This window comes from Acinonyx jubatus, chromosome A3 (genome assembly GCF_027475565.1).
Source record: "Acinonyx jubatus isolate Ajub_Pintada_27869175 chromosome A3, VMU_Ajub_asm_v1.0, whole genome shotgun sequence".
In the NCBI taxonomy this organism is placed as follows: domain Eukaryota; kingdom Metazoa; phylum Chordata; class Mammalia; order Carnivora; family Felidae; genus Acinonyx; species Acinonyx jubatus.
Genome location: NC_069388.1, coordinates 135,650,498 through 135,675,430, shown reverse-complemented (window position 1 = coordinate 135,675,430; position 24,933 = coordinate 135,650,498). Strand labels below are relative to the sequence as shown.

The 24,933-nt window shown below is 53.2% G+C and overlaps 1 protein-coding gene across 2 annotated transcripts; it reads left to right on the top strand.

Annotated features, from left to right (window-relative positions):
• Window positions 1-202: 202 nt before the first annotated feature.
• On the top strand, window positions 203-24,837 carry ALLC (allantoicase). Of its 2 annotated transcripts, XM_027077800.2 has the most exons (13): window positions 203-348; window positions 7,202-7,298; window positions 9,732-9,826; window positions 11,994-12,044; window positions 13,493-13,580; window positions 14,691-14,816; window positions 15,898-15,977; window positions 16,793-16,925; window positions 19,682-19,837; window positions 20,247-20,320; window positions 21,305-21,413; window positions 23,677-23,801; window positions 24,493-24,837. In XM_027077800.2, the coding sequence occupies exons 3-13, from the start codon at window positions 9,737-9,739 to the stop codon at window positions 24,697-24,699; spliced, it is 1,239 nt and encodes a 412-aa protein (XP_026933601.1). In that variant the 5' UTR covers window positions 203-348; window positions 7,202-7,298; window positions 9,732-9,736; the 3' UTR covers window positions 24,700-24,837. The 2 variants fall into 2 exon arrangements, with proteins under 2 accessions (XP_026933601.1, XP_026933603.1); XM_027077802.2 differs by lacking the exon at window positions 7,202-7,298 and having other exon boundaries at window positions 206-348.
• The last annotated feature ends 96 nt before the right edge of the window (window positions 24,838-24,933 follow it).

Genomic DNA, 24,933 nt, shown 5'->3' with positions numbered 1-24,933 from the left:
CACGAACCTTCTAGAGACAAGACTGAGTGATAGCTGGCCAGGCCAGGAGCGGGAGGCCACTCACTAGGCACGGTGGGGGTGGGTGTTTGTGGGAGGGACTGGGATGTGGGTCTCCAGCAAGGCTCCGTGAGACTCCTTGGCTTCTCCAGGAAGAGTGCTCCACCTCCCAGCCGCCTCCCCCCGTTGCCCTTATGACATCACACAAGCTCGGCCAACCTCCAGAAAGTTCTGTCTTGCTAGGTGAGGGCCCTATAATTCTCTCCTGCGGGCACCAGACCACCACGGGACCTGGGCTGGCTTGTGGGGAGCAAGAAATCCAGCCCTAAACACTGGACTTCGGATTCCGAGGTGAGGGTAGGGTCCCCTTTGTACATAACTTCCCATTTTAACGCTGTCCTTGCCACGGTTTGGGGGACGAATGGCACCATGGGCATCTGCCAGCTGGAAGTAAGGGCGGGGGTGGGTCCCCAAACCCTGTGGACCCGGGGCCGGGCGTGGGGGGCTGGCCAGACACCAGGTGGTGTTTCCAGTGAGGTGCCAGGCTGGACCCTGCTCCCCTGCTGTTCGTCCTCTCCCCACCTCACATTTAAAAAAAATTTTATTGGGGCTCCTGGTGGGGGAGGTCAGCCAGTTAAGCATCTGACTCTCAATCTAGGCTCAAGTCATGATCTCATGGTTCATGGGTTTGAGCCCTGTGTCAGGCTCTGTGCTGACCGGGCAGAGCCTGCTTGGAATTTTCTCTGTCTCTTTCTCTCTCTGCCCCTCCCCTCCTCCTCTTTCTCTCTCTCTCTCTCTCTCAAAATAAATAAATAAACTTAAACAAATTTTATTTATTTATTTTAAGTCCAGTGTAGTTAACATACAGTGTAATATTGGTTTCGGGTGTATGATACCGTGATTCGTCACCTGCAGACGACAGCCAGGGCTCATCACAAGTGCCCTCCTCAATGGCCATCTCCCGCCTAGCCCACCCTCCGCCCAGCTCCCATCTGGTAACCATCGGTTTGTCCTCCATACGTAAGAGTCTGTCTCGTGGTTCCTCTCCCTCTCTCTTTTTCCCTTTACTCATTTGTTTCTTAAATTCCACGTATAAGTGAAGTCATGTGGTTTTTAACTTTCTCCCACTGTCTTCACTTAGCATTACACTCTGGCTCCATCCGTGTTGTTGCAAGTGGGGAGATTTCATTCTTTCTCACGGCCGAGTGATATTCCGTTGTGTGTGTGTGTGTGTGTGTGCATCAGTCCATGGACACCTGGGCTCTTTCCCTATCTTGGCTGCTGCAAATAACGCCGCTATGAACGTCGGGGTGCCCGTGCCCCTTTGAATTAAGTGTTTCTGTACCCCTGGGCAAATACCTGGTAGTGTGATTGGGCCTCGTGGGGTGCATTCTTGTCTGTGGTGGGAGACTCTTCACGCCATGGGCTCCGAGACTGTGGGGGGAACAGACAGACACCAGTCGTGCGGCTCCGGGGGAGACAGTGAAGACTTCACTGTTTTCTTGATGGGTAATGGACGGGCGGGGCTGTGCTCTGACACAGGGGCCGGGGCGGCCTCCCTGGAAACGCGTCCCCTCCCTTGCGTGACCGTGTGACCCTGCCTCTCCGGGCTTCTCTGCGGCGGGTACAATCGTGTGTCACTCTCTGGCTGGCGTGAGGAAGGCACGAGGACCGGAGTGGAGATTCGGGGCTGAGGCTTGCAGACCTCTTTTCTCTTCCGTGTGCCTGTCTCACGTGGTGATGCTTACTTGATGGAAAGCCTGGCGGGACACCGCCCAGAGCCAGACCCAGACTTCCCCCAGAGGCCCCAGCTTGCACGCAGGCCTCACTGGGCTATGTGAGTTAAAGCCGGCCTGGCTGGACCCGCCGAGAGGCCGGCACAGCCTGAGCGCGGTCAGCAGGGCATCTGGGGGGCTGAGGGCCGGGCGCCCCCAGACACACAGGCCAGCCTGAGGTCCCCAGCGGTGACAGCGAACGTCCTGTGTGCGCCCCCGCGAGTCCCTTATAACGGGCACAGGCGATGAGGCCACAGCCTCTGGCCCCCGGGACCCGAGGGGCCTCGTCGTCCGTCCCAGAAGGCGAAAGCCCGCTGTGCCTCTCTGACCTCGTGTGTCGTGAAGTCCGAATAGAGAACTCTGGGGTGTGTCAGGTTGTTGTCACACACCCTCAGGGTCTCCACGCAGATTTGTTATCTTACGGTCTGCAGCTCAGAAGTCCGGCTGGGCTCGGCTGGCTGCTCTGCTGGGTTTCACAGGCGGAGTCAGAGTGCCAGCCTGTGTGCAGGAGGCTCTGGGGAGGGGAGGGGAGGGGAGGGGAGGGAAGAGGCCGCGTCCGTGCTTGCAGGGCTGAGGTTCTTGGTTCCTTGCTGGGGCCAGCGGCCGCCGCCTATGGGTCCTCCAGGGCTCCGTCCAGCCCTCGCACGCTTCCGGCCAGAGAAAGGTCTCTGCTCGCACCCTGTCTCCTGAGATTAGACGGCGGACTCACCTGGATTGTTCAGGAGCCCCTCCCCCTCTCAGGGTCGGTCGACACACTCGCATCTGCAGAGTCCCCGTTGCCGGGTGAGGTCGCACGGTCACAGGGGCCGGCAAAACTTGGTTTTGCACCGTTGCTGGCGCTTTCCTGGCATTGCTGAGAGGCTGCTAGAGAGTTCTAAGATCATTCCTGAACATTGGCCTTATGTCTAACTAAGGTCATTAATGAAAATGGAAACAGTGGTGCCCTCCTGCAACGTGCACGGATGGCCAGATCCTGCTCCAGCAATAGAAATCTCTCTCCTGTGCTACCAGCCCCACCTGGCTTCCGAGCGCCTAAAATATGGCGAGTGTGACCACGAAACTGACTTTTCTTTTGCATCGGATTAAACCTACATACCCATGAGGCAAGGGCTAGCATCTTCGGGCTGGGCCACCGTCACGCCCTTTGCGTGCTCAGTACCTCATGGGGAGAGTCTCTGCTCTTTGCAGACCTGACTGCTTTGTGGAAAGTGGTGGAAAGGGGTGGGAGTGGCAGCAGAGGGAATTGTGGCTGAATTTTACCTGCATCCCCCCCGCCCCCGGCTGGTTCCGTTAAATTGCACCGGGAGATTCATGCTCCTCTCGGATTTGTCTCTGGTGGCGCCTCTGGTATTTTACAAGGCCTGTTTGTTTCTCTTTTATCGCGGTGAAGCACCTTCTGACCCGCTGCAGTGGCAGGGGCTTGGCCACAGTTGGAGCCTTAGCAGGAGAATGATGAAGTGACTGTGTCCCAGGAGCCGCCGCGAGGGTCCCTTCACGGCGCCCCGTCCCCCGTGGGGCTCACAGGCTAGGGGTCAGCCAGGGGTGGGGGGCTGCGGACGAAGCTCGCGGAGAAATCTCTGCCCCAAAGCGATTCACTTCTGCCAATTCCAACAGATGTGTCCAAGCACTAGGTTTCATTTGGAAAGACGAACATCGGCCTCGAGGCCTGGCTTCGCGGTGCTTTTCAGGGAATACACGCGCGTTTCGAGGAGCTTGGGGAAAGCATGTTCATCCGGTTTGAGGAACGGGCTGGATTATGTCACCCCGAGTGCCACCTGCACCTCGGAGGCCGGGACGGGAAACGTCCTGCCTGCTTTACAGCGTCAGCCTCAGAGGGCACCGCTACCCTGACTGATGTTTTCTGAAGACGAGCTTCCCATTTATTGATTTGCTAAATGGAAACATTCATTTCCAGAAGGGAGCAGTCTTTTTTTTAACTTTTATTTATTATCATTATTTTTTTAAATATGAAATTTATTGTCAAATCGGTTTCCATACAACACCCAGTGCTCATCCGAACAGGTGCCCTCCTCAATGCCCCTCACCCACCCTTCCCTCCCTCCCGCCCCCCCCCCCCAACCCTCAGTTTGTTCTCAGTTTTTAATAAGAGTCTCTTATGTTTTGGCTCCCTCCCTTCCTCTCTAACCTCTTTTTTTTTTTTCCTTCCCCTTCCCCATGGTCTTCTGTTAAGTTTCTCAGGATCCACATAAGAGTGAAAACATATGGTATCTTTCTCTGTATGACTTATTTCACTTAGCACAACACTCTCCGGTTCCATCCACGTTGCTAGAGCATTCTTTTTTTAAAAGGAAGAGCAGAAGTGGCTTATTGTCTGATGGAGGGTGGAGCCTAAAAACCGGATGGCTTGAGACTGGTCCCTGGGAGAAGCATGTCAGACGCCTCCCTGGCCAGCTCTCCCTCCCGCGCACCTGCAGCACGCACTGCCTGGTGGAGGTGATGGGAGGCGCATGGAAGAGAAAGATGAAAGACGGCAAGGATGGCCAGAGCTTCCCCCTCCCGCTGCTCTCTGGCCAGCGGGGAGGCTGGACCGCAGGACCCCGCCCCACGTTGCCGTGACACCTTGCTTTTTCCACCAAACCCGGTAGCTGGGAGAAGGGGCGTTAAATCGGTGGCTTTGGCAAACTGTTAGAATGCTCCGTCCTGGTGCATAGGGAGCTCGCTGCAACTGCCCGGGGAAAAACATCGGGCCTTTTCAAAAGAACGACCGGGTAAATCAAATGTTTTGTGATCAAGACGATGAAATACCCAGCAAGGCTTTGAGGTGTGTCCGTGACTGGCCTGGCACTGTGTCACCTCGTCCAGGATACAGGTCGGTTACTAAGCTGTTGTTGTTGGGGGGAAAGCCTGCAGCGACCCACAGGCTTGGCCAGGCCCCCGTCTTGGCACCTGTCGGGCTGGCCCTGAGCTCTGCGCTCCTGAGCCCGCGTGCTGCCTGCTGGAGAGGCCGCCGAGCCCGAGCTGGGACACGGCAGACCGCCGGTGTCTCGGCCTTGACGGGTTGACCTGGCAGGAGAGCTCTACGCAGAAGCCCTGTGACGTCAGCCTGTGTGTAGGGCGCGTGTCTGTCCTGTGGTGCAGTGTCCGTGGTAGTGTTAGTCTACATGGCGGTGGGGGGCTGGGCTCTTGCGCCCTCGTTGCTCAGTGCTTTCCCCGCACAGTTGAATAAAACTTCCTGGGACGGAAGGTGCTGCGTGTGCTCTGTCCACTACGGAAGCCACGTGTGATTCCTGAGCACCGACACGTGGCTAGTGGCAGGGAAAATGACATTCGTAATTTTATTTAATTTCGATTAAACTTCCACGTGTTAAATAGCCACGCATGGCCTGTGGCTTCTCGGTTGGACAGCGTAGGTGCAGACGAATGTCGACCTCTTCTTCCGTGGCCCCCGTGGCCTGTCCCGCCCGCACGCCTGGCACGTGCTGTCTCCCTTGTCCCTTCTTCTCCTCGAGTCCCAGCTCAGGCGTCCGCTCCGGCAGGGAGCTCCGGAGCCCCGGCGGTCGCGCTGCGAGTCCGCCACTGGATCTTGATCAGCACCGCCGGCCGTGTCTGCGACCTGCCCTCCGCGTGAGCCCGCCGCGCAGGTGGGACCCGGTGCCGTCACAGCACTGCCCAGTCGCGGGCCGGTCGACCTGCATGCCGTGCGCATGTGCCCGGGGCTCTTGCGTGTCAGTCTCGTCTGGGTGGATCCGGGTCGGAAATGTGGTTCGCGTTCCGGCTGCGTGGTTTATACGGGCTATGTGAGCTCCCAGAGGTGCGTTGCCTCCATTTGTAAGATGTGAATAACATAAAATCGCAGGGTTGTTGTGGATCAAAGACATAAAATATGTGGACTGCGCACGACGTCGTTGCAAACTCACGATCAGCGTTACCAGTTTTCTTCTGGACCTTTTCACCCTCAGGAAGATTCTAGTTCAATGAGGGAACCAGTATTTTATCTATTTATGTATGTATTTTTTTTGAGAGAGAGCGAGTGCGTACGTGAATGGGGGAGGGGCAGAGAGAGAGGGAGACCCAGAATCGGAAGCAGGCTCCAGGCTCCGAGCCGTCAGCACAGAGCCCGATGCAGGGCTCGAACTCCTGGACCGCGAGATCATGGCCTGAGCCACCCAGGCGCCCCTAAACTTCTCTAAGTTTTTTTAATGTTTATTCATTTTTGAGAGAGAGAGAGAGAGAGACAGAGCATGAGCAGGGGAGGGGAAGAGAGAGGGGGAGACACAGAATCCGAAGCTCCAGGCTCCAAGCTGTCAGCACAGAGCCCGTCGCGGGGCTCGAACTCGTGAACCGCGAGATCGTGACCTGAGCCGAAGTCGGAGGCTTAACCGACTGAGCCACCCAGGCGCCCCTAAACTTCTCTAAGTTTTTTTAATGTTTATTCATTTTTGAGAGAGAGAGAGAGAGCGAGCATGAGCAGGGGAGGGGCAAAGAGAGGGGGAGACACAGAATCCGAAGCTCCAGGCTCCGAGCTGGCAGCACAGAGCCCGACACGGGGCTCGAACCCACAAACTGTGAGATCATGACCTGAGCCGAAGTCGGACGCTTAACCGACTGAGCCACCCAAGTGCCCCATGGGAACTAGTATTCTCAAACAGAAAATGAGTTAGAAAACATTATTCACTCACCCGTTTAATGGACAAATAATTACTGTGCAGCCTGTGTGTAGCAGGCAGGGTTCCATGCCCTGGGGAGACACCAGTGGACCCAACAGATTATTGTCCTCATGGAGCACACGTCTAGTTGGGAAAGACAGATGATAATAAACCAGCAGATCATACCGTGTGTCCGCCTGTCACTCTACCTGGGGGTCAGAGCGGGCCTTCCTGAGAAGGTGATGGTGGAGCACGGGCTTGAAGGGAGGGGAGGGCGTGTGCCACACAGAAGGGGGGGAAGAGCCTCCCAGCAGAGCCACGGAGGTGGGACATGCCCGTGGCACTGGTGGGGGGGGGTCAGGGAGGCGTAGGGGGCCCTGGATGGGCTGGTGGGGGAGGGCCCTGTGGACCTCGGAAGGACACCAGCTCCTCCTCTGTTTGGGAAACCACACAGGGTCTTAACTTTTGACTCTACTTAGCAAAAGGTTGGTCTGGTGTCTCGCTGAGGACAGATGGCTGCAGAGAGGGAAGGACGGACACAGGGAGGGCCCCTGGGGGTGTTTTCATGACGCAGGAGAGAGACGATGATGCCTCCCCCCACTTTGTCTCTCTTCATGCGTGTGGACAGTGCGTGTAAGACGTATAATTTTACCGTGAACGATTTCATCATGTACAGAAGCAGTTGATCTTTGGACCCCTCACGTACCCATCACCACTGACACGGTTATCGAGTCCTGGCCAGACTGTTTCATCCACGTGTTGAAGTACTTCCTCTCCTTCTCGGATAATCGGAAGGAAATTCCATACGTCATATCATGTCAGGGTTCTGAATCCAACTTCAGACTGGATTCGAGGTGTAAGGGGAAGAGGAGACAAATGAAAGGTGACCCTGAGGCTGTTTGGGCGGCTTGAGGACGACGTGAGTCCAGCGGGGGAGGGGAGCCCGAGTCCGGGAGGACCTCGCACGTGGGGCACGCATCCCGGGGACAGCTGGGGTTGGCAGGTGGAAATCCAGGAAGGCGATATGTATTTGGGGACAACCAGCATGCGGGTGACGTTAGGGGCCCGGGGACCGTGTGGGGCCACTGGGGTGAGAGGACGCAGCAGAGACAGGGACCCTCCAGCATGAAGAGCTTGTGGGGGAACTGCCTGTTCTTTGAGTTATTACAAGATCATCACAGACAGTGTTCCAATTCACATTCCTGACAGCAGATGGTGGGTGTCTGTTTGTTACAAAAAAGTGTCCATTTCATGAGGAAAAATGTCATATTATGAAGAATCACGTTCTTGTGATTTCAAGGAGAGCTGACTTCTCATGTGCATTGACCATTTGTGTTTCTCCCATTGTGAATAATTCTTTCTTTAAATGTTTGTTTATTTTTGAGAGAGAGAACCAGCAGGGGAGGGGCCAAGAGAGAAGGGGGGGCACAGAATCTGAAGCAGGATCCAGGCTCTGAGCAGACACCAGCGAGCCTGTCGCGGGGTTTAAACTCACAAACTGTGAGATCGTGACCTGAGCCCAAGTCAGATGCTCAACCGACTGAGCCACCCAAGTGCCCCCTTATTGTGACTAATTCTTTTCTTTTATTATCTTGTTTTATTTTTTATTTTTTAAAATTTACATCCAAGTTAGCATCTAATGCAACAATGATTTCAGGAGTAGATTCCTTAGTGCCCCTCCCCCATTTAACCCATCCCCCCCCACAACCCCTCCCGCAACCCTCAGTTTGTTCTCCATATTTATGAGTGTCTTCTGTTTTGTCCCCCTCCCTGTTTTTATATTATTTTTGCTTCCCTTCCCTTGTGTTCATCTGTTCTGTGCCTTAAAGTCCTCCTATGAGTGAAGTCATAGGATTTTTGTCTTTCTCTGACTAATTTCACTTAGCATAATAGCCTCCAGTTCCATCCACGTACTTGCAAATGGCAAGAGTTCATTCTTTTTGATTGCCGAGTAATACTCCATTGTATCTATAGACCACATCTTCCTTATCCATGCATCCATCGAGGGACATTTGGGCTCTTTCCATACTTTGGCTACTGTTGATAGTGCTGCTATAATCATGGGGGTGCGTGTGTCCCTTCAAAACAGCACACCTGTATCCCTTGGATAAATGCCTAGTAGTGCAATTGCTGGGTCGTAGGGTGGTTCTATTTTTAGTTTTTTGAGGAACCTCCGTACCGTTTTCCAGAGTGGCATCAACAATGCAAAAGAGATCCTCTTTCTCCGCATCCTGGCCAACATCTGTTGTGCCTGAGTTGTTAATGTGGGCCATTCTGACAGGTGTCAGGTGGTATCTCATTGTGGTTTTGATTTGTGTGAATAATTCTTAATGAGATGTTTTTTGTGTAGTTTTCTCTTTTTACCACGAGGGGTAGGAAAAAAGGTAGGAACGAAGGTCATCTGTTGGCTTAGGAGTGGGGCGACCTCTAGGCCGTCCCCGAGTCCCCCGGCCTCCTTCCATGCCTCTCCCCCTTCTCCAAATCTCTGCTTTCTCAACTTCAAAATAAGGGTGTGGCGGGGCGTGGGGGGCTGGGTTAAGTTACGCCAGCCCCACTGGTGATACCACAAACGGTTCTGGATGCTCCTGGATGGAGCCATCTCCGTGCTGTGGTCTCGGATGGTTCCAGAGCATTGCTCTGCATGGGTGTCTGGGGCATCGGTCTCCCCCATGGGGGAGTCCGTGTGGGCAGGGCATGCATTCTCCTGTGTACCCCATTTCTAGCCAGGGCCTGCCAGCTAGTTGCTCAAGAAGTGATTTTTGAATGGATCTAAACAGTAAAAACAAATTATTCCTTTCTAAACTAGAAAAATTTTCCCCTTTAAAAAATAAAAAAGGGGCGCCTGGGTGGCTCAGTCGGTTGAGCGTCTGACTTCGGCTCAGGTCACGATCTCGTGGTTCGTGGGTTCGAGCCCTGCGTCGGGCTCTGTGCTGACAGCTCGGAGCCTGGAGCCTGCTTCGGATTCTGTGTCTCCCTCTCTCTCTGCCCCTCCCCCGCTTGTCCTCTGTCTCTATCTTTCAAAAATAACTAAACGTTAGGAAAAAAGTTTAAAAAATGAAATAAAATTGCAGTTTGAGACAGTGGGATTTGTGTATTTGGTGGAACTTTGTTCTTACGTAGTTCAGAGGGAGTGTGCTCTCATTCACTCCCGGTTCAGTGTTTGCGCAAAGTCACAACCTGGAGTTGGGGACCCTGGAGTGCGTGGGCACCCGCCACGTCCACTGGACAATATGTGTGTTGTCAAGTGTCTCAGACCTTGGTTTGGGGGACCCGGGTGAGGGCCTCGCTTGCTCACGCGGGTTCTGCTACCCCCTACGCCCGAGGCTGACCGAGCCTCCCTTCTCGTTGCTAGGAACCATGGCCAACTCTCCCAGGGAGGGAAAACCGGCCAGGTCTCTGGACTTCACCCGGCTGGTTGACATGGCCTCTGAGTCCGTAGGAGGAGAGGTAAGTGGGGGTCTCATGGCAAGGAGAACACTGCAGGAACCTAGTTAGAATGGCCAGAATCGGGCCGAAAGTCCAGCCCGTTATCGCAAAAGGCTTCTGAAGAATTTTTAAGAAACTGGGGACAATTCTAGCAAAGGCAGTATTGCTTTAAGCTTAGAACAAAAAGACATCCTGCACCTGTGACGAGTCTTCCGTCCCTCTGTGTTTTCTCACGGTATAGATCAGTGGTCCTCAAATGTCAGTGTGGGGATTACCTGGAACAGTTGTTGACAAGCACAGGGCACTGCGATACCGGTAAAGTGCAGAGGCACTGAGCGCCAGCACCTCACAGGTGCGTCGTCCGGTACAGACGGGGCTGAGGGGGCGTCCTGCCCTCCAGAGGCTCCTGCTCCCCCAGGGAGACAGGTGCTGCGGGAGCCGGGGGCCGTGAGTGGGGCGGGAGGTGCTGGGAAAGGCTGTGCGGCCCCTGTCTGCACAGGGGGTCTTCAAGTGGGAGAGGGAGCCGGCGAGGAAAAGGGGCGAGGGGCCGCTTCGGTCAGGACGCCGGGGGAGGCAGCGAGGCGTGCCCCAGCTGGTTGAGTGTTTCTGGAAGTCATCAGGGGCTTGCTGGGGGGCATGGGCCCGGGGAGGTCGGAGAGGCCCCGGGTGCCCCGTGAGGGTTTCTGCCGAGGCGCCAGCGACGGGCCTGGACGCGTTCCCGCGTGTCCGCTCCGCTCACCCGGGCTTGGCCCTTGCAGACTCTCAGCGGGCGGGTCGGCCCCGACACAGCCGCGATCCCCTCCACTCTGCCTCCGCGACAGTCATCCGCAGCAGAACAGCGAGGTCTCCCCTGACCTGTAGGTTGTGGGCTGGGGTCCGAGGACGGTAGTGTCATTAGAGGCGAATTATGCTCGGAGGCTGAGACTGGCTTTGCCAACGATAGTTCAGCAACTAATAGCCTGCACGATCACGATTCCTAGACAACACGCCCAAACCCGCGACACTAACTACACTCGTGGTCCAGGCAGCGGGGAGAGGAGATCAATGAAGTCTGGGGCTAGGCGAGGTGTCCTTCTCTACAAGCTGGTTCTCCGTAGAGTCAGTCCTTCCAGCCCAGAGCTGGGGGCCGGCTGCCGGCCCGGGTCCCTCGTGGCTGCTGGAGGCGGCACCGGGGCACGCGGGCAGGGCGGCTGCTCCGATGGCTGGCACCGCGGGGCCGTCACGCGGCTCGCACCGCCACCCACGAGGAGCGGCCTCAGCAGGGCAGGGGCAGGGGTCCCTTCTGCCGAGACCATGGCCCGGGTCAACCAGTGCCGCCTGAGGAGGCTCGGCCCCGGCAGCCGCGGTGTGTCGAGATCTCCGGAGAGCTACTCACATCAGCAAAGTGGAGCCTTGCCCAGAGCGGACCCTCTGCGTAGACCCCACAGAGTCCCGGTAGTGGGAGTTTCAGTGTCCCTTCTGCGAAGCCGCTGTGCCCGTCAGTGCTCGAGCTGCTGAGCCCTCGCGACAGGTGCCGGTGACAGCGTCCTGACACGGCTTCCTCCACGTAAACAAATGCCCCCTGATGAACACACCTCACTTCAGCCACAGACGAATGGCCTTGCAACCGTCACCGGCTAATTCCCGACTCCAGTGCCCGGGGTCCCCTCCCGACGGCAGCTGTCACGAGGGTCTGGCTTCGGTCGGTGGGGCCGTGGCCCGTTTTGTCCAGAAAAGTCCATTTACACCTGTTTTCTTGGGGTGATGAGTAGCAACCCCCTCCCTCTCACAAACGTCCTGCTTTGGCTGGTGAATTACCAGGGCCCCCCTCCTGCAGGGCGTCCGACAGTGAGACAGCCGAACCACAGGCATGGCCCAGGGTGGTGTTTTTGGGCCATCGCTCTGTGTGCGAGCGAGTCACAAAGCCCAGTGTCCTCCATTCGTGAAAAGGGGGGGTTGGTGTAGTTTCTTCCTGAGTGTAAGAAGTCAGCACGTCCCCATCCAGATGGCCAAGGGGTGCAGAGTACAGGCTGGAACGAGCTGAGGCAGGCCACGAAGTCTAGACGTGTCAAACGCATAGCGGCTTCATTGCATAGCGTTCTCTCCCCCTGGCAATTCCACGTTTCTTTCTACCGTGTCTTGCAAAATGAAATAAAATCGTTTTTAACTTATGGCTCTTTTATCTTTACTTCTTTCTTTCTTTGTCTAGATTTTATTTGCAACGGATGATTTTTTTGCTCCTGCGGAAAACCTCATAAAGGTATTGCCAGCGGGCATCCCGCACCGTAAAGGTATCGTAAGTGGGCATCCCGCACCATGAAGCGTTGGGGTAGAGCCATGTGTGCCGACACGGCAATTAGAATCTGCCCGGATGTTTGAGATGGGAGTCCTGGAGTGTGGACCAGTAACCGGCACGTTGGAACGGTAGAAACATGTAGAGATCCACACCGGCTCGTGCTAAGACACATTGAGACAGACGGGCATCGGACACAGGGACGTGGGGGGCCGCGTGGCTTTATGGGAAAGTCGCTGAGATCCTTGCGTACTGTCCTCTGTCTCACGCAGAGCTCGTAACCTGGGCCAGGAAGAAATCTGGCACACACGTTGAACTTTGGGGAAGCGTCTTACCTGCCTAATTGCAAAAGTGTAGGACGTGCTTATTAACAAAACAAGAGAAAAAACAAACCTGAAAATACAGGGAAGAAAGGAACCTCGGCTGGAATCCTGCTACCTTGCTATGCCGGCCGTGGGGTGTGAGTTCTCGTGAGTGGGCAGCGTGCTGTCCTCCACCGTGGTTACCGGCCATGTCGTCACCCTGGTGACCAGGCCCCTCTTTCCGGGCAGGACCTGGCCAGGTCGAGAGCATGTTAAAGTATGACATTCCAAGGACATCTTACATACATTAACTTACTCCTCAGAGAACAATAGGATGAGGAACAGAGATGTTGATTTACTTGTTCTAGGTCACACAGCTGATAGATGTCAAAGCTCTTTTCATTTTACCATATGTCTGTCTATAGAAAACTTAAATGCCTACACACTTTGACCTGTTATTCCACGGGTTTATATTATTTGCAAAAGTAGGCAAAGATGTGTAGAAGATATTCATCCCAGTGTTGTTTGGAGGGGAAAGAGCCAATCCAACCGTCCATTGATGGGACCCATATATGAACTTCCATATATGAGACACTGTGTAGCCACTAAAAGGAATAGGCTAGCTGTCTACACACGGAGCAGCTCCGAGGGCCGGGGTCCAAGGGTACAGCTGGGCCTCAGCATCCCGCCTACGCCTCATGCGCTTGGGCCGGATTCCTTGTTAAGCAGTCTTTTCTGGGTTGCCTGGGAGACGTACCCTTTCTGGCTCTTTCTTTCAGGATGCCGTAGGCTGCCTTGGGGGGGCTGCGCCGTTTGTGGGGCCACGGAATTCACTGCGATGGGGTTTCAGCTGTCGCTACCGCCAGTTAATTCTATGCATCGAGGGCCGCAGAGAAGCAGGATTTCTTTCTCTGGAGGTGTCGCAAAATGGGGCGGCCTCTCCTGATCTGGAACGGGTTACCCGAGTGCGAGGGTCATGGCAGGCACCCCCATGCCGGCCGGGGATTCCCTCCGAGTCCCCGTTGGCGTGGGTCTCCTGTCCCTCGGGGGGACAAAACAGGCCAGGCCCTCGCAGGGATGGCAACCACCCCCTTGTCTCTGTCTCTGCTTTAGACTAAAAGCCCAAGCTTCAGAGAAGACGAATACACGGAGTTTGGGAAGTGGATGGATGGATGGGAGACCAGAAGGAAAAGGATTCCAGGTACTGAGACCGCTCCTTGTGGCAACGCGGCGAAGCTTAAACGCGGGTGTTGGGAAGCCGGGGTGCGTTCTGGCAGCTCCCTCCCGGGTCCCCGGACCTCACGTGACCCTTCCGAACATCAGGCTCGGAGGGTTTAGGAAGGGGTCGTCTGTGCGCCATCAGGTGGAAAGGAGGATGTGCTGCTGGGACAGCGGGGGTGTTGGTGAGGCTGCGGGGGGCGGGGCGCACCTCCCCGAGCGGGGTGGCAACGTCACAGGGTGGCGTGCGTGTGTGCGTTGCGTCTACACGGTTCTCTGAAGAGGGTGCTCTGGTCCCTCCTTGACTGCTGTGTAGACGGGCTCGCCCACGCAGCCCCCGTCCGGTCACCAGTGAGAAGGGCCGGCTTTTATTCGTTGCTCCTCACCAGGCTCAATGAAAATACACCTGTTAAAGCTGCAGACGCGCCTGTGAGAGCAAACTAAATCGGCATTGTAACCGGGTTCTTATCCAGCTGATAACTGGGTTCTTCGGCTGCGTCAAGTGCTACAGAGGTCCTGGATATTTCCCAGGTCCATTAGCAGCTGCTGTTGAATCTGGGCATTTCCAGGCCGGGTCTACACGTGACCACAAGTAGCCAGGAAGTACCGGGTGACCTGTGGCTTGTAGACTTCTTGCACTTTAGCAGCCGCGGGGAGGGGGCAGCTGGGCCCTGCAGAGTCCGAGGCGACGGCGAGCAAGCGGTTTGCCGGAGGCTCAGCCGTGCGCCAAGCACCTGCCGAGCGGGGCGGGCTGTTCTCTACCCTGGACACAGTCACATTTGAGTTTTGGAAGCTGATCTCGTCCCTGATTCACAGTCGAAGAAGCGAGGCTCGCAGGGGCCGGTTTTCAACCGGAATCGGGTCTCCCTGGATCCAAGGCCCGTGGCTGGGGCGGAGGGCTGTCGTGGGGGCACGGGGCGTGCGTGGCCGCGCCGAGGGCATCTTTACGTCACAGCCTAGAGTGACCCTGCGTGCCCTTTTCTGGGATGGGAGGGGGTGTCGCTGAGTCTTTTTTTCATCTCGGTCCTGTTCAATCACGCGCTTTGTCTGCCGAGTTACGCCTGACGGGGATGCCCTCGCTTCCCTCCCGTAGGTCACGACTGGTGCATCATCAAGCTGGGGATACAAGGGATTATCCGGGGCTTCGATGTGGACATTTCCTACTTCATGGGAGATTATGCTCCTCGGATATCAATCCAAGCAGCAAACTTGGAAGGAGGTGCCTTGGGAACCGTTCCCCTGGCCTGCCCCCCCTCCCCCAGCACCCCCGCCCCGTGCAACTTCCGCCCAGACAGGTTCAGCAACGTGTCTAAGGCCACGTTAGTGCCACAGGCTTTAGAACTTGGGTTCCCAGTGCAGTGTTCCGTGGTTTCTGAGTTTTAGCTTGGCCACGTGTAGAGTTCATTGTTCCCACGCTCTTGGGGCCTCGCTGGGGCGAGCAGGGTGCAGGGGAGGGCAGTGCGTGGGCTGCTGGACAGTGTGGAGCCAGGCGTGGGCCGGCTGTGGGGTGGTGGCTGTCCCTGTGGGCACAAGAGTGCGGCAGCCACGGAGTTGTCAGGAAGGGGTTCTTTGTGCCTCGTGGAATGAAGCATAAGTACAAGTCAGACCCCTGCTTTCGCTCCTTCGATGGTACCGTCTGATGCTGGTCCCAGCGTTACTGTTTTTAGAAGCAGGGACCACGATGTGTGTGTACGTACACGTGTTTAGGGAAGATCAATCACACCGGTTGGCAGATTTACGCCGAAAGCACTGTGTCCACAGCCCTGTACGAGGCTCTACGGAAGGGGACGGGCCCTGCTCCTGACACTAGGGGCACCTGAGAACGTAGGTGAGGACAGGACAGGTGCTGCTGCAGAGGCAGGAATTGCCTGATGCCAAAAAGGAGGATTCCTTCGGAGTCCGATCCGGGATCGCCCAAGTGTCGATTCCAAGCATGCCGTGGGGGACGGTCTTCTTCTGGCCTTGACGTTGCAATTTTTCAGAACCTCCATTGATCCGACTCCTGAGAACTCGAGTCGTGTGATAGATTTGCTGCAGCTAGACTCACCCTGGAGATGGTGTTGTATTTTGACGAGCAAAAGTACTACCAAATGTACTGCAGCACCTTCTGGAATTACTCAGTATTTCAAATGTTGAGGAACTTCAGCAAGTCTATCACTTTGATCATCTGATACTTTGACTTAAGGAAGCTTCTCTCTGGGGTGATTTGGCGGAATAAAAATGAGCAGACCGCCCACTAGGAGTATATTGTCTTTGATTCCGAACGCAAACCGTAACCGCGTTGGTCCCTCTGCCTCCAGATAAAGCACCAGAAATGCCACAGAGAGGAGTCAGGACAGGGGCCGCGGCCACCCCGGCGGAGTTTGAGGCTGTTGGTAAGGTGCGTCTGCTAACAGGGTCGGCGGCTTGTCGCGGTGGCCAGGGCCACGAGGGTGCTTCTTAGGGATACCCCACCCACTCAGCCTCTCCTCATCTACTCGTCCAGCATCACAAATGGTTTCTACAGCCCGAGTGAGGTCTAGTGATGTGTCCCAGGGGGTCTGCCCGGCCCTGCTACCTGCCAGGTGCTACCCCGATAAGATAAATTCAGAAATCGGGAGTACGACTTTACATACCTTTTATGCCTGCTGAGTCTGGTAAAGGAACCACGTGGACTTGTGCTTTTTTGTACATTCCTGTCTTTTAAGGCTTGTCCAGTCGTTAATTTATATTGTGTTTTACGAAAGTGTTGATCCATAACAGACTGGGAAATAAACAGTGAGAGGAACAACACACAGGCCCTTCAGTCTGAGGAATGCTGGTCACGACGTTCAGGTCAACCCGTTCACCCCAGGTCTCAGGGTCCAAGGGAGCAGCCTGGTGTGCACCGATGTTCACGTCACCAATTCTGGTTTCTTCTAGAATCCTCAGAGGGAGTCCCAGATCTTGTCCCTTCTTCCCAACCCTCCCTGCCCGTTCCCCTGCTGCCATCGCCCGGTGCCTATTTCGATCTGGATGAAAAGCCCTCAGGGCTGTAGTCTGCTTATTAAACCTGAGACTTGATCTTTATCAGTATTTTTATTGAAGTATTTTACTAGGCAGCCATCATCAGGTTATGTTCCAAAGTATCTCTATCCTGTAGGCCCCACACGAGCACCAGGGTGAGAGAATTTACTGTCCTTGGGGCCACTGCTAACACTTTCTATTTATTGCTAGCTGGGGTCCAACGATTGGAATTACTTGGTTCCCATGACAGAGCTTACACCAGGAAAGCCTGCTTCCAGCCACAATTATTTTCCTGTCGACTCCCAGCAGAGGTGGACTCACGTGAGACTCAACATTTTCCCGGGTAAGTATGATGTGGCCCCACCTGCCGTCCTGTGGCCTCTTGACTTGGTGTGGGCACGTCTCAGGGTGAAGGCACTTATCTCTCTAGCATTTTCGGGTGACAGGTGGCCCCTTTTTGTGTCCTAGGAAATTCTCGTTGTGGCCCAGCCATCCGTTGGTAGTTATTGACAAAGCACCAGGCCAATTAGGAGGTGATGGGAGGGAGTTGTGTCAGGTTGAATGTCTCCTAACACATTCTATTTAGCCAGGTGCACCGGCAGATGAGGCGGTGTGTGCAAAAGCCCCTCATTTTCTCTTACTTAACAACTTTGTTGTAATGTAATTCACCGACTTGCAGTGCACCGTTCAGCGGCTTACGGTTTAGCCGGGTATATGCGGAAAAACACAGCATAGGTGCAACCATCACCACGCTCAATTTGAGAACACTACTCTCACCTCAAAAGGAAATCCTGTATCTTGCTCTCAACCCTCACCTCCCTCGGCCCTCAGCAGCCACCAGTCTGCTTGCTGTCTGGACAGAGTTGACCATGCTGGACATTTCACATAAATGGTCTTTTGTGACTCGCCTCTTTCGCTTACCATGTTTTCAAGGCTTGTTATCAGGGGTACTTTACGTCTTTCCGTGGAGGAACGATACTCCATTGTATGGATAAACCGTACTGTTTATATATTCATCTACTGATGGACATTTGGGTTGTTTCCACCCGTTGGCTATAAAAACGCTGCTGTAAATATTCCTTTACGGGTTTTTGTGTGGATATATGTTTTCCTTTGGGTATACACGTAGGATTGGACTCGCTGGGCCATATGATAACTATGTTTTTATTTACGTTTTTTAAATAAAGTTTGAGAGAGCACATGCACGTGTGAGTGGGGGAGGGGCAGAGAGAAAGAGGGAGAGAGAGAATCCCGAGCAGGCTCCACACTGCCAGCACAGAGCCCGACGTGGGGCTCTGTCCCATGAACAGCGAGATCATGACCTGAGCTGAAATCAGGAGCTGGATGCTTAATGAGCCACCCAGACGCCCTGATAGCTACATTTTTAATTGTTGGAGGAACCCTCCGGTTGTTTTCCACCATGGTGGCACTATCTTACGTTGTCACCGACAGCGTGGGCGGGTTCCCGTTTCTCCACATCCTCACCAACACGTACTGTCATCTGCCTGTTTGACTGGAGCCATCTTAGAGGATGTGCAGTGGGGTCTCCTTGTGGTTTTGACTTGCATTTCTCTAGGACTAATGATGACCAGCATATTTCAGTTCCGTACTTGGCAATTTGTGTGTGTTTATGTACAGATCATATACGTATACACACACACACACACACACACACACACACACACACCTACACGTTTTTTTGAAAGATATCTTTTCAGATCTTTTGCCCATTCTTAAGTTGGGTTTTTGTCTTTTATTGTTGAATTGTAAGAGCTCTTTGTGTATCCTAGATACAAATCCTTTATCAGATTTACAAATATTTCCCCCGGGGTTCAAGTATAGAGGGGAAGGAAGCAGTGTTTTGTCCTGGAGTGGCAACAGGTTGCTTTAGATGAGTCACTCTCAGAGCACGGAGTGGCATGCCTGATGTCCCTGATAGTTTTGATTAAAAGCAAGGCTGGATATGAGGTCTGTAAAGAAGAATCTTATTTTTTAAAGACCTAAAATCAGCTTTACACTCAACAGGCAAGTGTGTTCTGTGCATCGGAGTGAATCCTGATGCTCCGTGAACCAGAGGAGGGATTCCCCTAAGTTCGTTTCTGCTGAATGACCCCCTCTGGTGTAATATTTAGGGTTTTATGCCAACACAGTCTGGTTTTATTTATTGTAAATATCTACTGAATTCTTTTCTGATCACTCACTTTCATCAAGGTTTTTGTGGAACAATATAAGGGCTTGGTTTCAGTAGAATAACGAGGAAAGCTGTTCATGCAAAGCTTCCTCCCATCTTCCAGGAAGTGCTATTCAAACACATAAAATATTCGCTTTCTCAGAATCTGAGAATGTGAGTTGATGTTGGCAGCTACTGTGTGCTCTGCAGACTTACTCTAGGCTGCTGTGGTTCTCAGAGCGATTTGGTTTTGTGAACATTATCTTCCCTCTTCTCAGTCAGTGTTTTTCCAAAAATAGAAACATAAGGCTCTTGTATGAGTCTGTGTGGTATTTAGCAACGCTAATTTGTGGCCCCAAACATTATATCTCTGGTGGATCTTCCAACAGCTCTTTGACCTTCCTGGGGTTATTAATCCAATAAGAAATGTCAGCACCTGCTGTGTGCCAGGACCAGTACTAGGTAGAGACAATAGAGAAGCAAACGAGATAGATCACTATTCTGGCTTTCAAAGATTTTATATTCTGGTTCTGAGATACTGATAGCAGGGGCTTAAACAAATACATGACAAGATCATTTCAGGCTGTGGTTTGAGCTCTGGCAAAAATTCGCAGGAGGGGATGATGACTCACCCAACCTGGAGAATCAGGCGGGGCTAGGCAGAGCTGGAGGGAGATAACTAGACAGTGACAGGAAGAGCATCTCTGACGCCATGACGCATAAGGTGACACCTAAGAACAACAAATGGCCTTTTGCAGAGCTGGGAAAGTAGTTCCAGTACAAGGGAATGGTGGGTGCAAAGGCCCTGGGGCAGCTGGGTTGGTGTATTTGAGAAACAGAGCAGACAGGTGTGGAGAGCTTTGTTGTTTATGACCCACAAACAGCCCCCTCTCCAAGTAAGAAATGACCACGGCCTCTTTCCTTCTCAGACGGTGGGATTGCACGTCTTAGAGTGTATGGTTGTGGACAGAAGGACTGGACCGCAACTGATCCCAAGGAACCGTTTGACCTCGCAGCCATCGCTCACGGGGGCGCCTGTGTAGGATTCAGCAACGCACACTTTGGGCATCCAAACAATATGATAGGTGAGATGCTGCTGTGGGAGCTGGCCTGCATTTGGGGCATCTGGGCACCCGCACTAAGCACCCCAATATGGTATGAACCCGCACTAAGCACCCCAATAGGATATGAGCGACTTAGGAGGTGTCATCTTGAAGCATGGGGGTGGATGAGATCAACCATCCACACACAGGATTGGATGCCCTTATGATGTGAAGTAAATCAGTTTTCCTTCCTAATTTTGGCTGAAAGGGAAGAGTAAAACTTACCCTATGGCTGCATGTGAATTTATCAAAACATTAAGTTGAATGGCAATAATTTATGTAGCAACGTTCAGGCACAAGGGATCTGTGGTTTCGTTACTCCCCTGCATTCATTCTCACATTTAAGATAAAATCCTGTGACACTCCCATTAAATAATGTCATTTCTGGCAGGAGTCGGCAAGGCTAGGTCTATGGCTGATGGCTGGGAGACCGCAAGGAGGCCGGACAGGCCACCGGTGTTAGAGGTAAGAAGTTCAAAACGGCCACGATTCAGAGTCTCCTCTGTCTTGTTTTAAGTTTACGTCAAGGAAGCGCTTCCTTCCGGAACCTCGTAGGCAGCATTCCGGAAGTACTTCTCGTCATTTTCCGGATTGCCTACTGCTTCACGGTAACATCAGGGCAGGACCCAGAAGGCGCACACGCTGGCCGCGCCTGCTACTCCAACGAATGGTTGAAATGCCGCCGGTTCTATAATTAAGGGTCTACAATTTAATGATATAAAACCCGTGGATAAATTCACTGGTTGACCTGGAGGCAAAAAAACCCCACCAGTGTCATGGTTTTCGGTACCTACGTGTCCCTGGGTGAGACCACCTACGTATATGAGTGTGTGACAGACAGGGGGCTCAGCTGTTCAGTTTGCCTAGTAACTAATGTGAGATAAGAAAGTCAAAACAAAAGCAAAACAAAACACCTTGCAATTTGTCAACCCCACTGAAAACTTCCCCGGACAACACCCCTCTCTTGGGTTAGCTTCCGTGTCAGCCAACGCTTCCAATGGGAAGCGGACGACTCCCGTTGCCAGAAACTAAGTTTGGAGGCAGATTACACAGTGGTATAGATTTGACCAAGAACGTATCTACTTTGAAAGGTCAAAACGAATTGATTAGAGTACCTAGGGGCTGGGTTGGATACAGACCCTTCTGTGTGTCTCATTCTACACAGATTTACAGTCGACATAGAAAATCACATCAGAAATTTATAAAAACGTAGCAATTACCCAATAAGCTCCTGAGTCCACATGAGGCATTTAAGGAATAATAGACAAGGGGGGCAATTAACACAGAAAGTAATTTACATACCGGGGCATAGGAGATGCTCTTCCGTAGTAAGAAATAAAAGAAATGTCATCAGCACATGTCGACGTTTTTCACTCGCTGTTTTCAGAATTCGTTTCCTGAGTGGCCTCAAGCTGGCTTCTTTTTATTCTTTTTCCTTTTGAATCCCAGAATGACGAGAACGGTAGTCTCCTTGTTCCGGGTTGCGAATGGGCAGTCTTCCGGCTGGCACATCCTGGAGTGATCACTCAAATTGAAATCGATACGACGTATTTTAAAGGTGAATGTAGAACCATCAGGCAGCGCACAGAACCTGCGTGCTGGTAACGCAGACCACGCAGATGACGTGGTCTGTGGGTGTGGGGCTCAGGACGGTGGGCTCGGCACTTGGCTTTTGCACTCCCCGGGTGTGCAGTTTTGAGCAACTTCCTTTAGCTCTGCGGGCCCACTTCCCCCTTTGTAAAATGTCAGAGTTGAGCTGGGTCACCCCCCGGAGTCATCCGAGATTCTGTGATGCTCTAGGACTCTTCGCTGTAGGGGTCCCAAATCTCATTTGGAAAGAGCCTGTGCAGTCGTTCCTGGTTAGTCCCATCCAGAAGAACTGGATGGGGGTGTATTCTCATGGCGGGGGGGACTAGGGAGATTGATTGGGGGGGCATTTCCTGTCCAGGGTGGGCTTGTACGGCAGGGAGCTACACGTTTTCAAAAGTGTGCTATTAGTAAAAACATATTCGGACAAGTGCCGCTGGCATTTGAAACCTACTTTCTTCTGAAATATATACCTGTGTCATTATATGGACACAGTTCAAGAGGGGTTATTAAACCTTTATAATGGTTGGGTGAAATTTCGATAAGTGCTGGACTGGATGTTTCCTGACTGCTCACTTGTCTCAGTAAGTGGTGGCAGTTTATATTCATACCTTGGATGCCTGATGTTTAAATGTCTTGCGAATCATCGTGGCCTCACGCGATTACTAACGACTGCACCAAGGCACAGTATGTGTTTAAGGCAAGGTTCTTCTTCAGTGGTAGTGGATTTAAGTTAATTATTTTAAGACACAGTATGGATGATTGTGACCTAATTTTGGAAGACTATTTTATTTATTTATTTAAAAAATTTTTAAAAAAATCTTTATTTATTTTTGAGAGAGAGAGAGAGAGACCCTGTGTGAGCAGGGGAGGAGCAGAGAGAGAGGGAGACACAGAATCCGAAGCAGGTTCCAGGCTCTGAGCTGTCAGCACAGAGCCTGACTTGGGGCACGAACTCACGAACCGGGAGATTGTGACCTGAGCCGAAGTTGGGACGCTCAACGGACTGAGCCACCCAGGCGCCCCTGGAAGACTATTTCAGATCTGATTAGCAGGTCACTGCTTTCACTTTTCCACACAGCCAACGAACAGCTCATCTTGGGTCGGGGGAATGCAGCCCTGCTATTTTCTTGTGGTTCCTGGGTGCTTGTGTTTCTGGCAGTATCTTCAGTCCATGGGTCTCTGCATGGATGATGTCAATCGCATGCTAATTTTGTGAGCGACAGTTTAGTCAGAGCCCGGGAACGGCCAGTACATGCACGTAACCAGGGAGCCCGGGCTGCGCCGTCCTGAATTTGCTGTCGGCCCTCTCGGTTCTATCACAGCACGAGCACAGTCGCGGCCCGAGGGGCGTGCCAACCCCAGCTGTAATCTCACGTACATGAAACCTAACAGATATGCACGTATGTGTGTAGATACTGAAGAAACAGAAACAGAAATAGCGGCTTTCGTGTCCTCCTCCCACGTCTTTCGGGTTTTCATGTGCCCTCAGCAGCGTGCTTGCACCTTGGAGGTCACCGTCTTAAGAGATGTGCCACGGGGGGCATGGGGGCACTGAGTATTTTTTTCCTGTGATCAGAACCCCCTCCTCTGTTGATCTGAAAGTCTTAGGCACCCCCACAGCAGTTCCCCCTGCGAAGAGTATGGGACCCTTCCCCTGAGGTCTCCTAACCCCACTGGGCACGATTCTGAGGAAATCCCAGAGAGGAGAGAGACTCAGGACCACATGTGTTATCAGGCGAACACGTAGCACACCTGGAAGACGGCATGTGGGGTCGAGGCCAGGCCCTGGCTGGTTAACTTGGCTCGGTCTTTCTTTTTGTTTCACGTGACACAATGCGGTGCCGTAAGGGAAGTGTCTTCCAGCCTCCCGATAGTCTGGGATGAGCCACATAGCAGTGTGCAAGTAATTAACGCTGCAATCAGGGATGCTTATCAGGTACCTTCCACTTCCCAAGTAAAATGCCGTACACGCAAATTCAAAGGTGCCGGCCCATGAACGCGCATCGAGCGCATTTTGATTCCTCTGAAAAATGAACTCCCGCATATTGCGTCAGGCAATCCACCTCCGTCACAGATGGGTACGTTCCTTCTCTCACATGCGTCCTGCCTTTGCTTTTCTTCAGAGAGAACAACGATTTGTCCTTTGCTGGGTCTTTGAGTTGATTAAAAAGTCAGCCAAACTGCCGAGGGCAAGCAGAGTGGAGGAAGTGACCCTGAATTTGTCCCGACAGGCAATTCGCCCGACAGCTGTAAGCTGGACGGCTGCATCCTGACGACTCAGGAGGAGGAAGACATGATCAAGCAGAAGTGGGAGCTTCCGGGCCATAAGTGGAAACCGCTGCTTCCCGTCACGAAGGTATGGCACCCACGGGGACCCGGGGAAGGCCGGACCCGCCGTCGGGGCCGCTTTGCTCAGATTTCCTTTCCAAACCTTCTGCTCAGATTAAATAGTAAGACGCACAAGCTTCTAAAAACCGTATCTGTGCATTTATGTAATAGAAAGACAGGCTCTAGTCTTTCATTCGTGTGCATAACCAAGTTTTGTTTTAAACCATCATGTACAAAGGACATACGTATGTGTGGAAAATGTTTCTGCAGTGTATTGACTTTCTAGAAGGGGTGACTAATATATTTAAAGCTAAAGCTATAACAATGTGTCCTCTTGTGAGATGGACGCGGAGATGTTCCAGAAGCGTCCTCTTTGCTCCAGTAGAAGGACAGTCCTTTGTGGGCCAGAGTGTGGGGTGAGGGGTGCTCCCACGTGGAGATGGGTGATGGCCTCTGGGAGGCACCAATATGCCCACTTCTCACTTTCTTTTTCTTATCGGTGTATCCACTTAATTAACCACTGAGAACCACGAACATCATGGACCCGAGTGTTCATGTTAGCATTACCTGGGCTTTTGACCCCTGCTAGCCTTCCTCTGTGGTAAGCCAGCCTGTTATCAGTGAGTAACTGGCCTGGGGTCACGGGCCCTGAGTCCACACCGGCCGGTCTGGGCCTCACTCCGCGTTATCACAAGGACCGCTCCCTGCCTCTCTTTCAGCTGTCCGCCGACAAAAGTCACTTGTTCGACAGCCTGACCCTGGAGCTCCAGGACGTCATCACGCACGTGAGATTCACCATCACCCCGGACGGGGGCGTGAGCCGCCTGCGCCTCAACGGCTTCCCCAGCTCCCTCTGCCTCCTGCGCCCCCGGGAGAAGCCCATGATGAGGTTCTCCGTGAAGGCAGGCTTCCGGGCCAACCTGTGACTCCGCGCGGCCGTGCGGTGGCCCCGTCGCACTCTTCTCTTGAAGGGTGTTTAACATCTGAAACTTAAGAGGTTTCTGGCAATTGATCTTTTTAGGACCAACGTAATTCCTGGTGATTTAATAAAGCGGTCACGCTCACACATCGGTACGTGTATCTACCGTCGCTGTGGAGCATTTGGTCGTGTGAAAATTGTCTGTGGTCGTGAAAGATAGGTGGTCTCTTAAAGATCACTT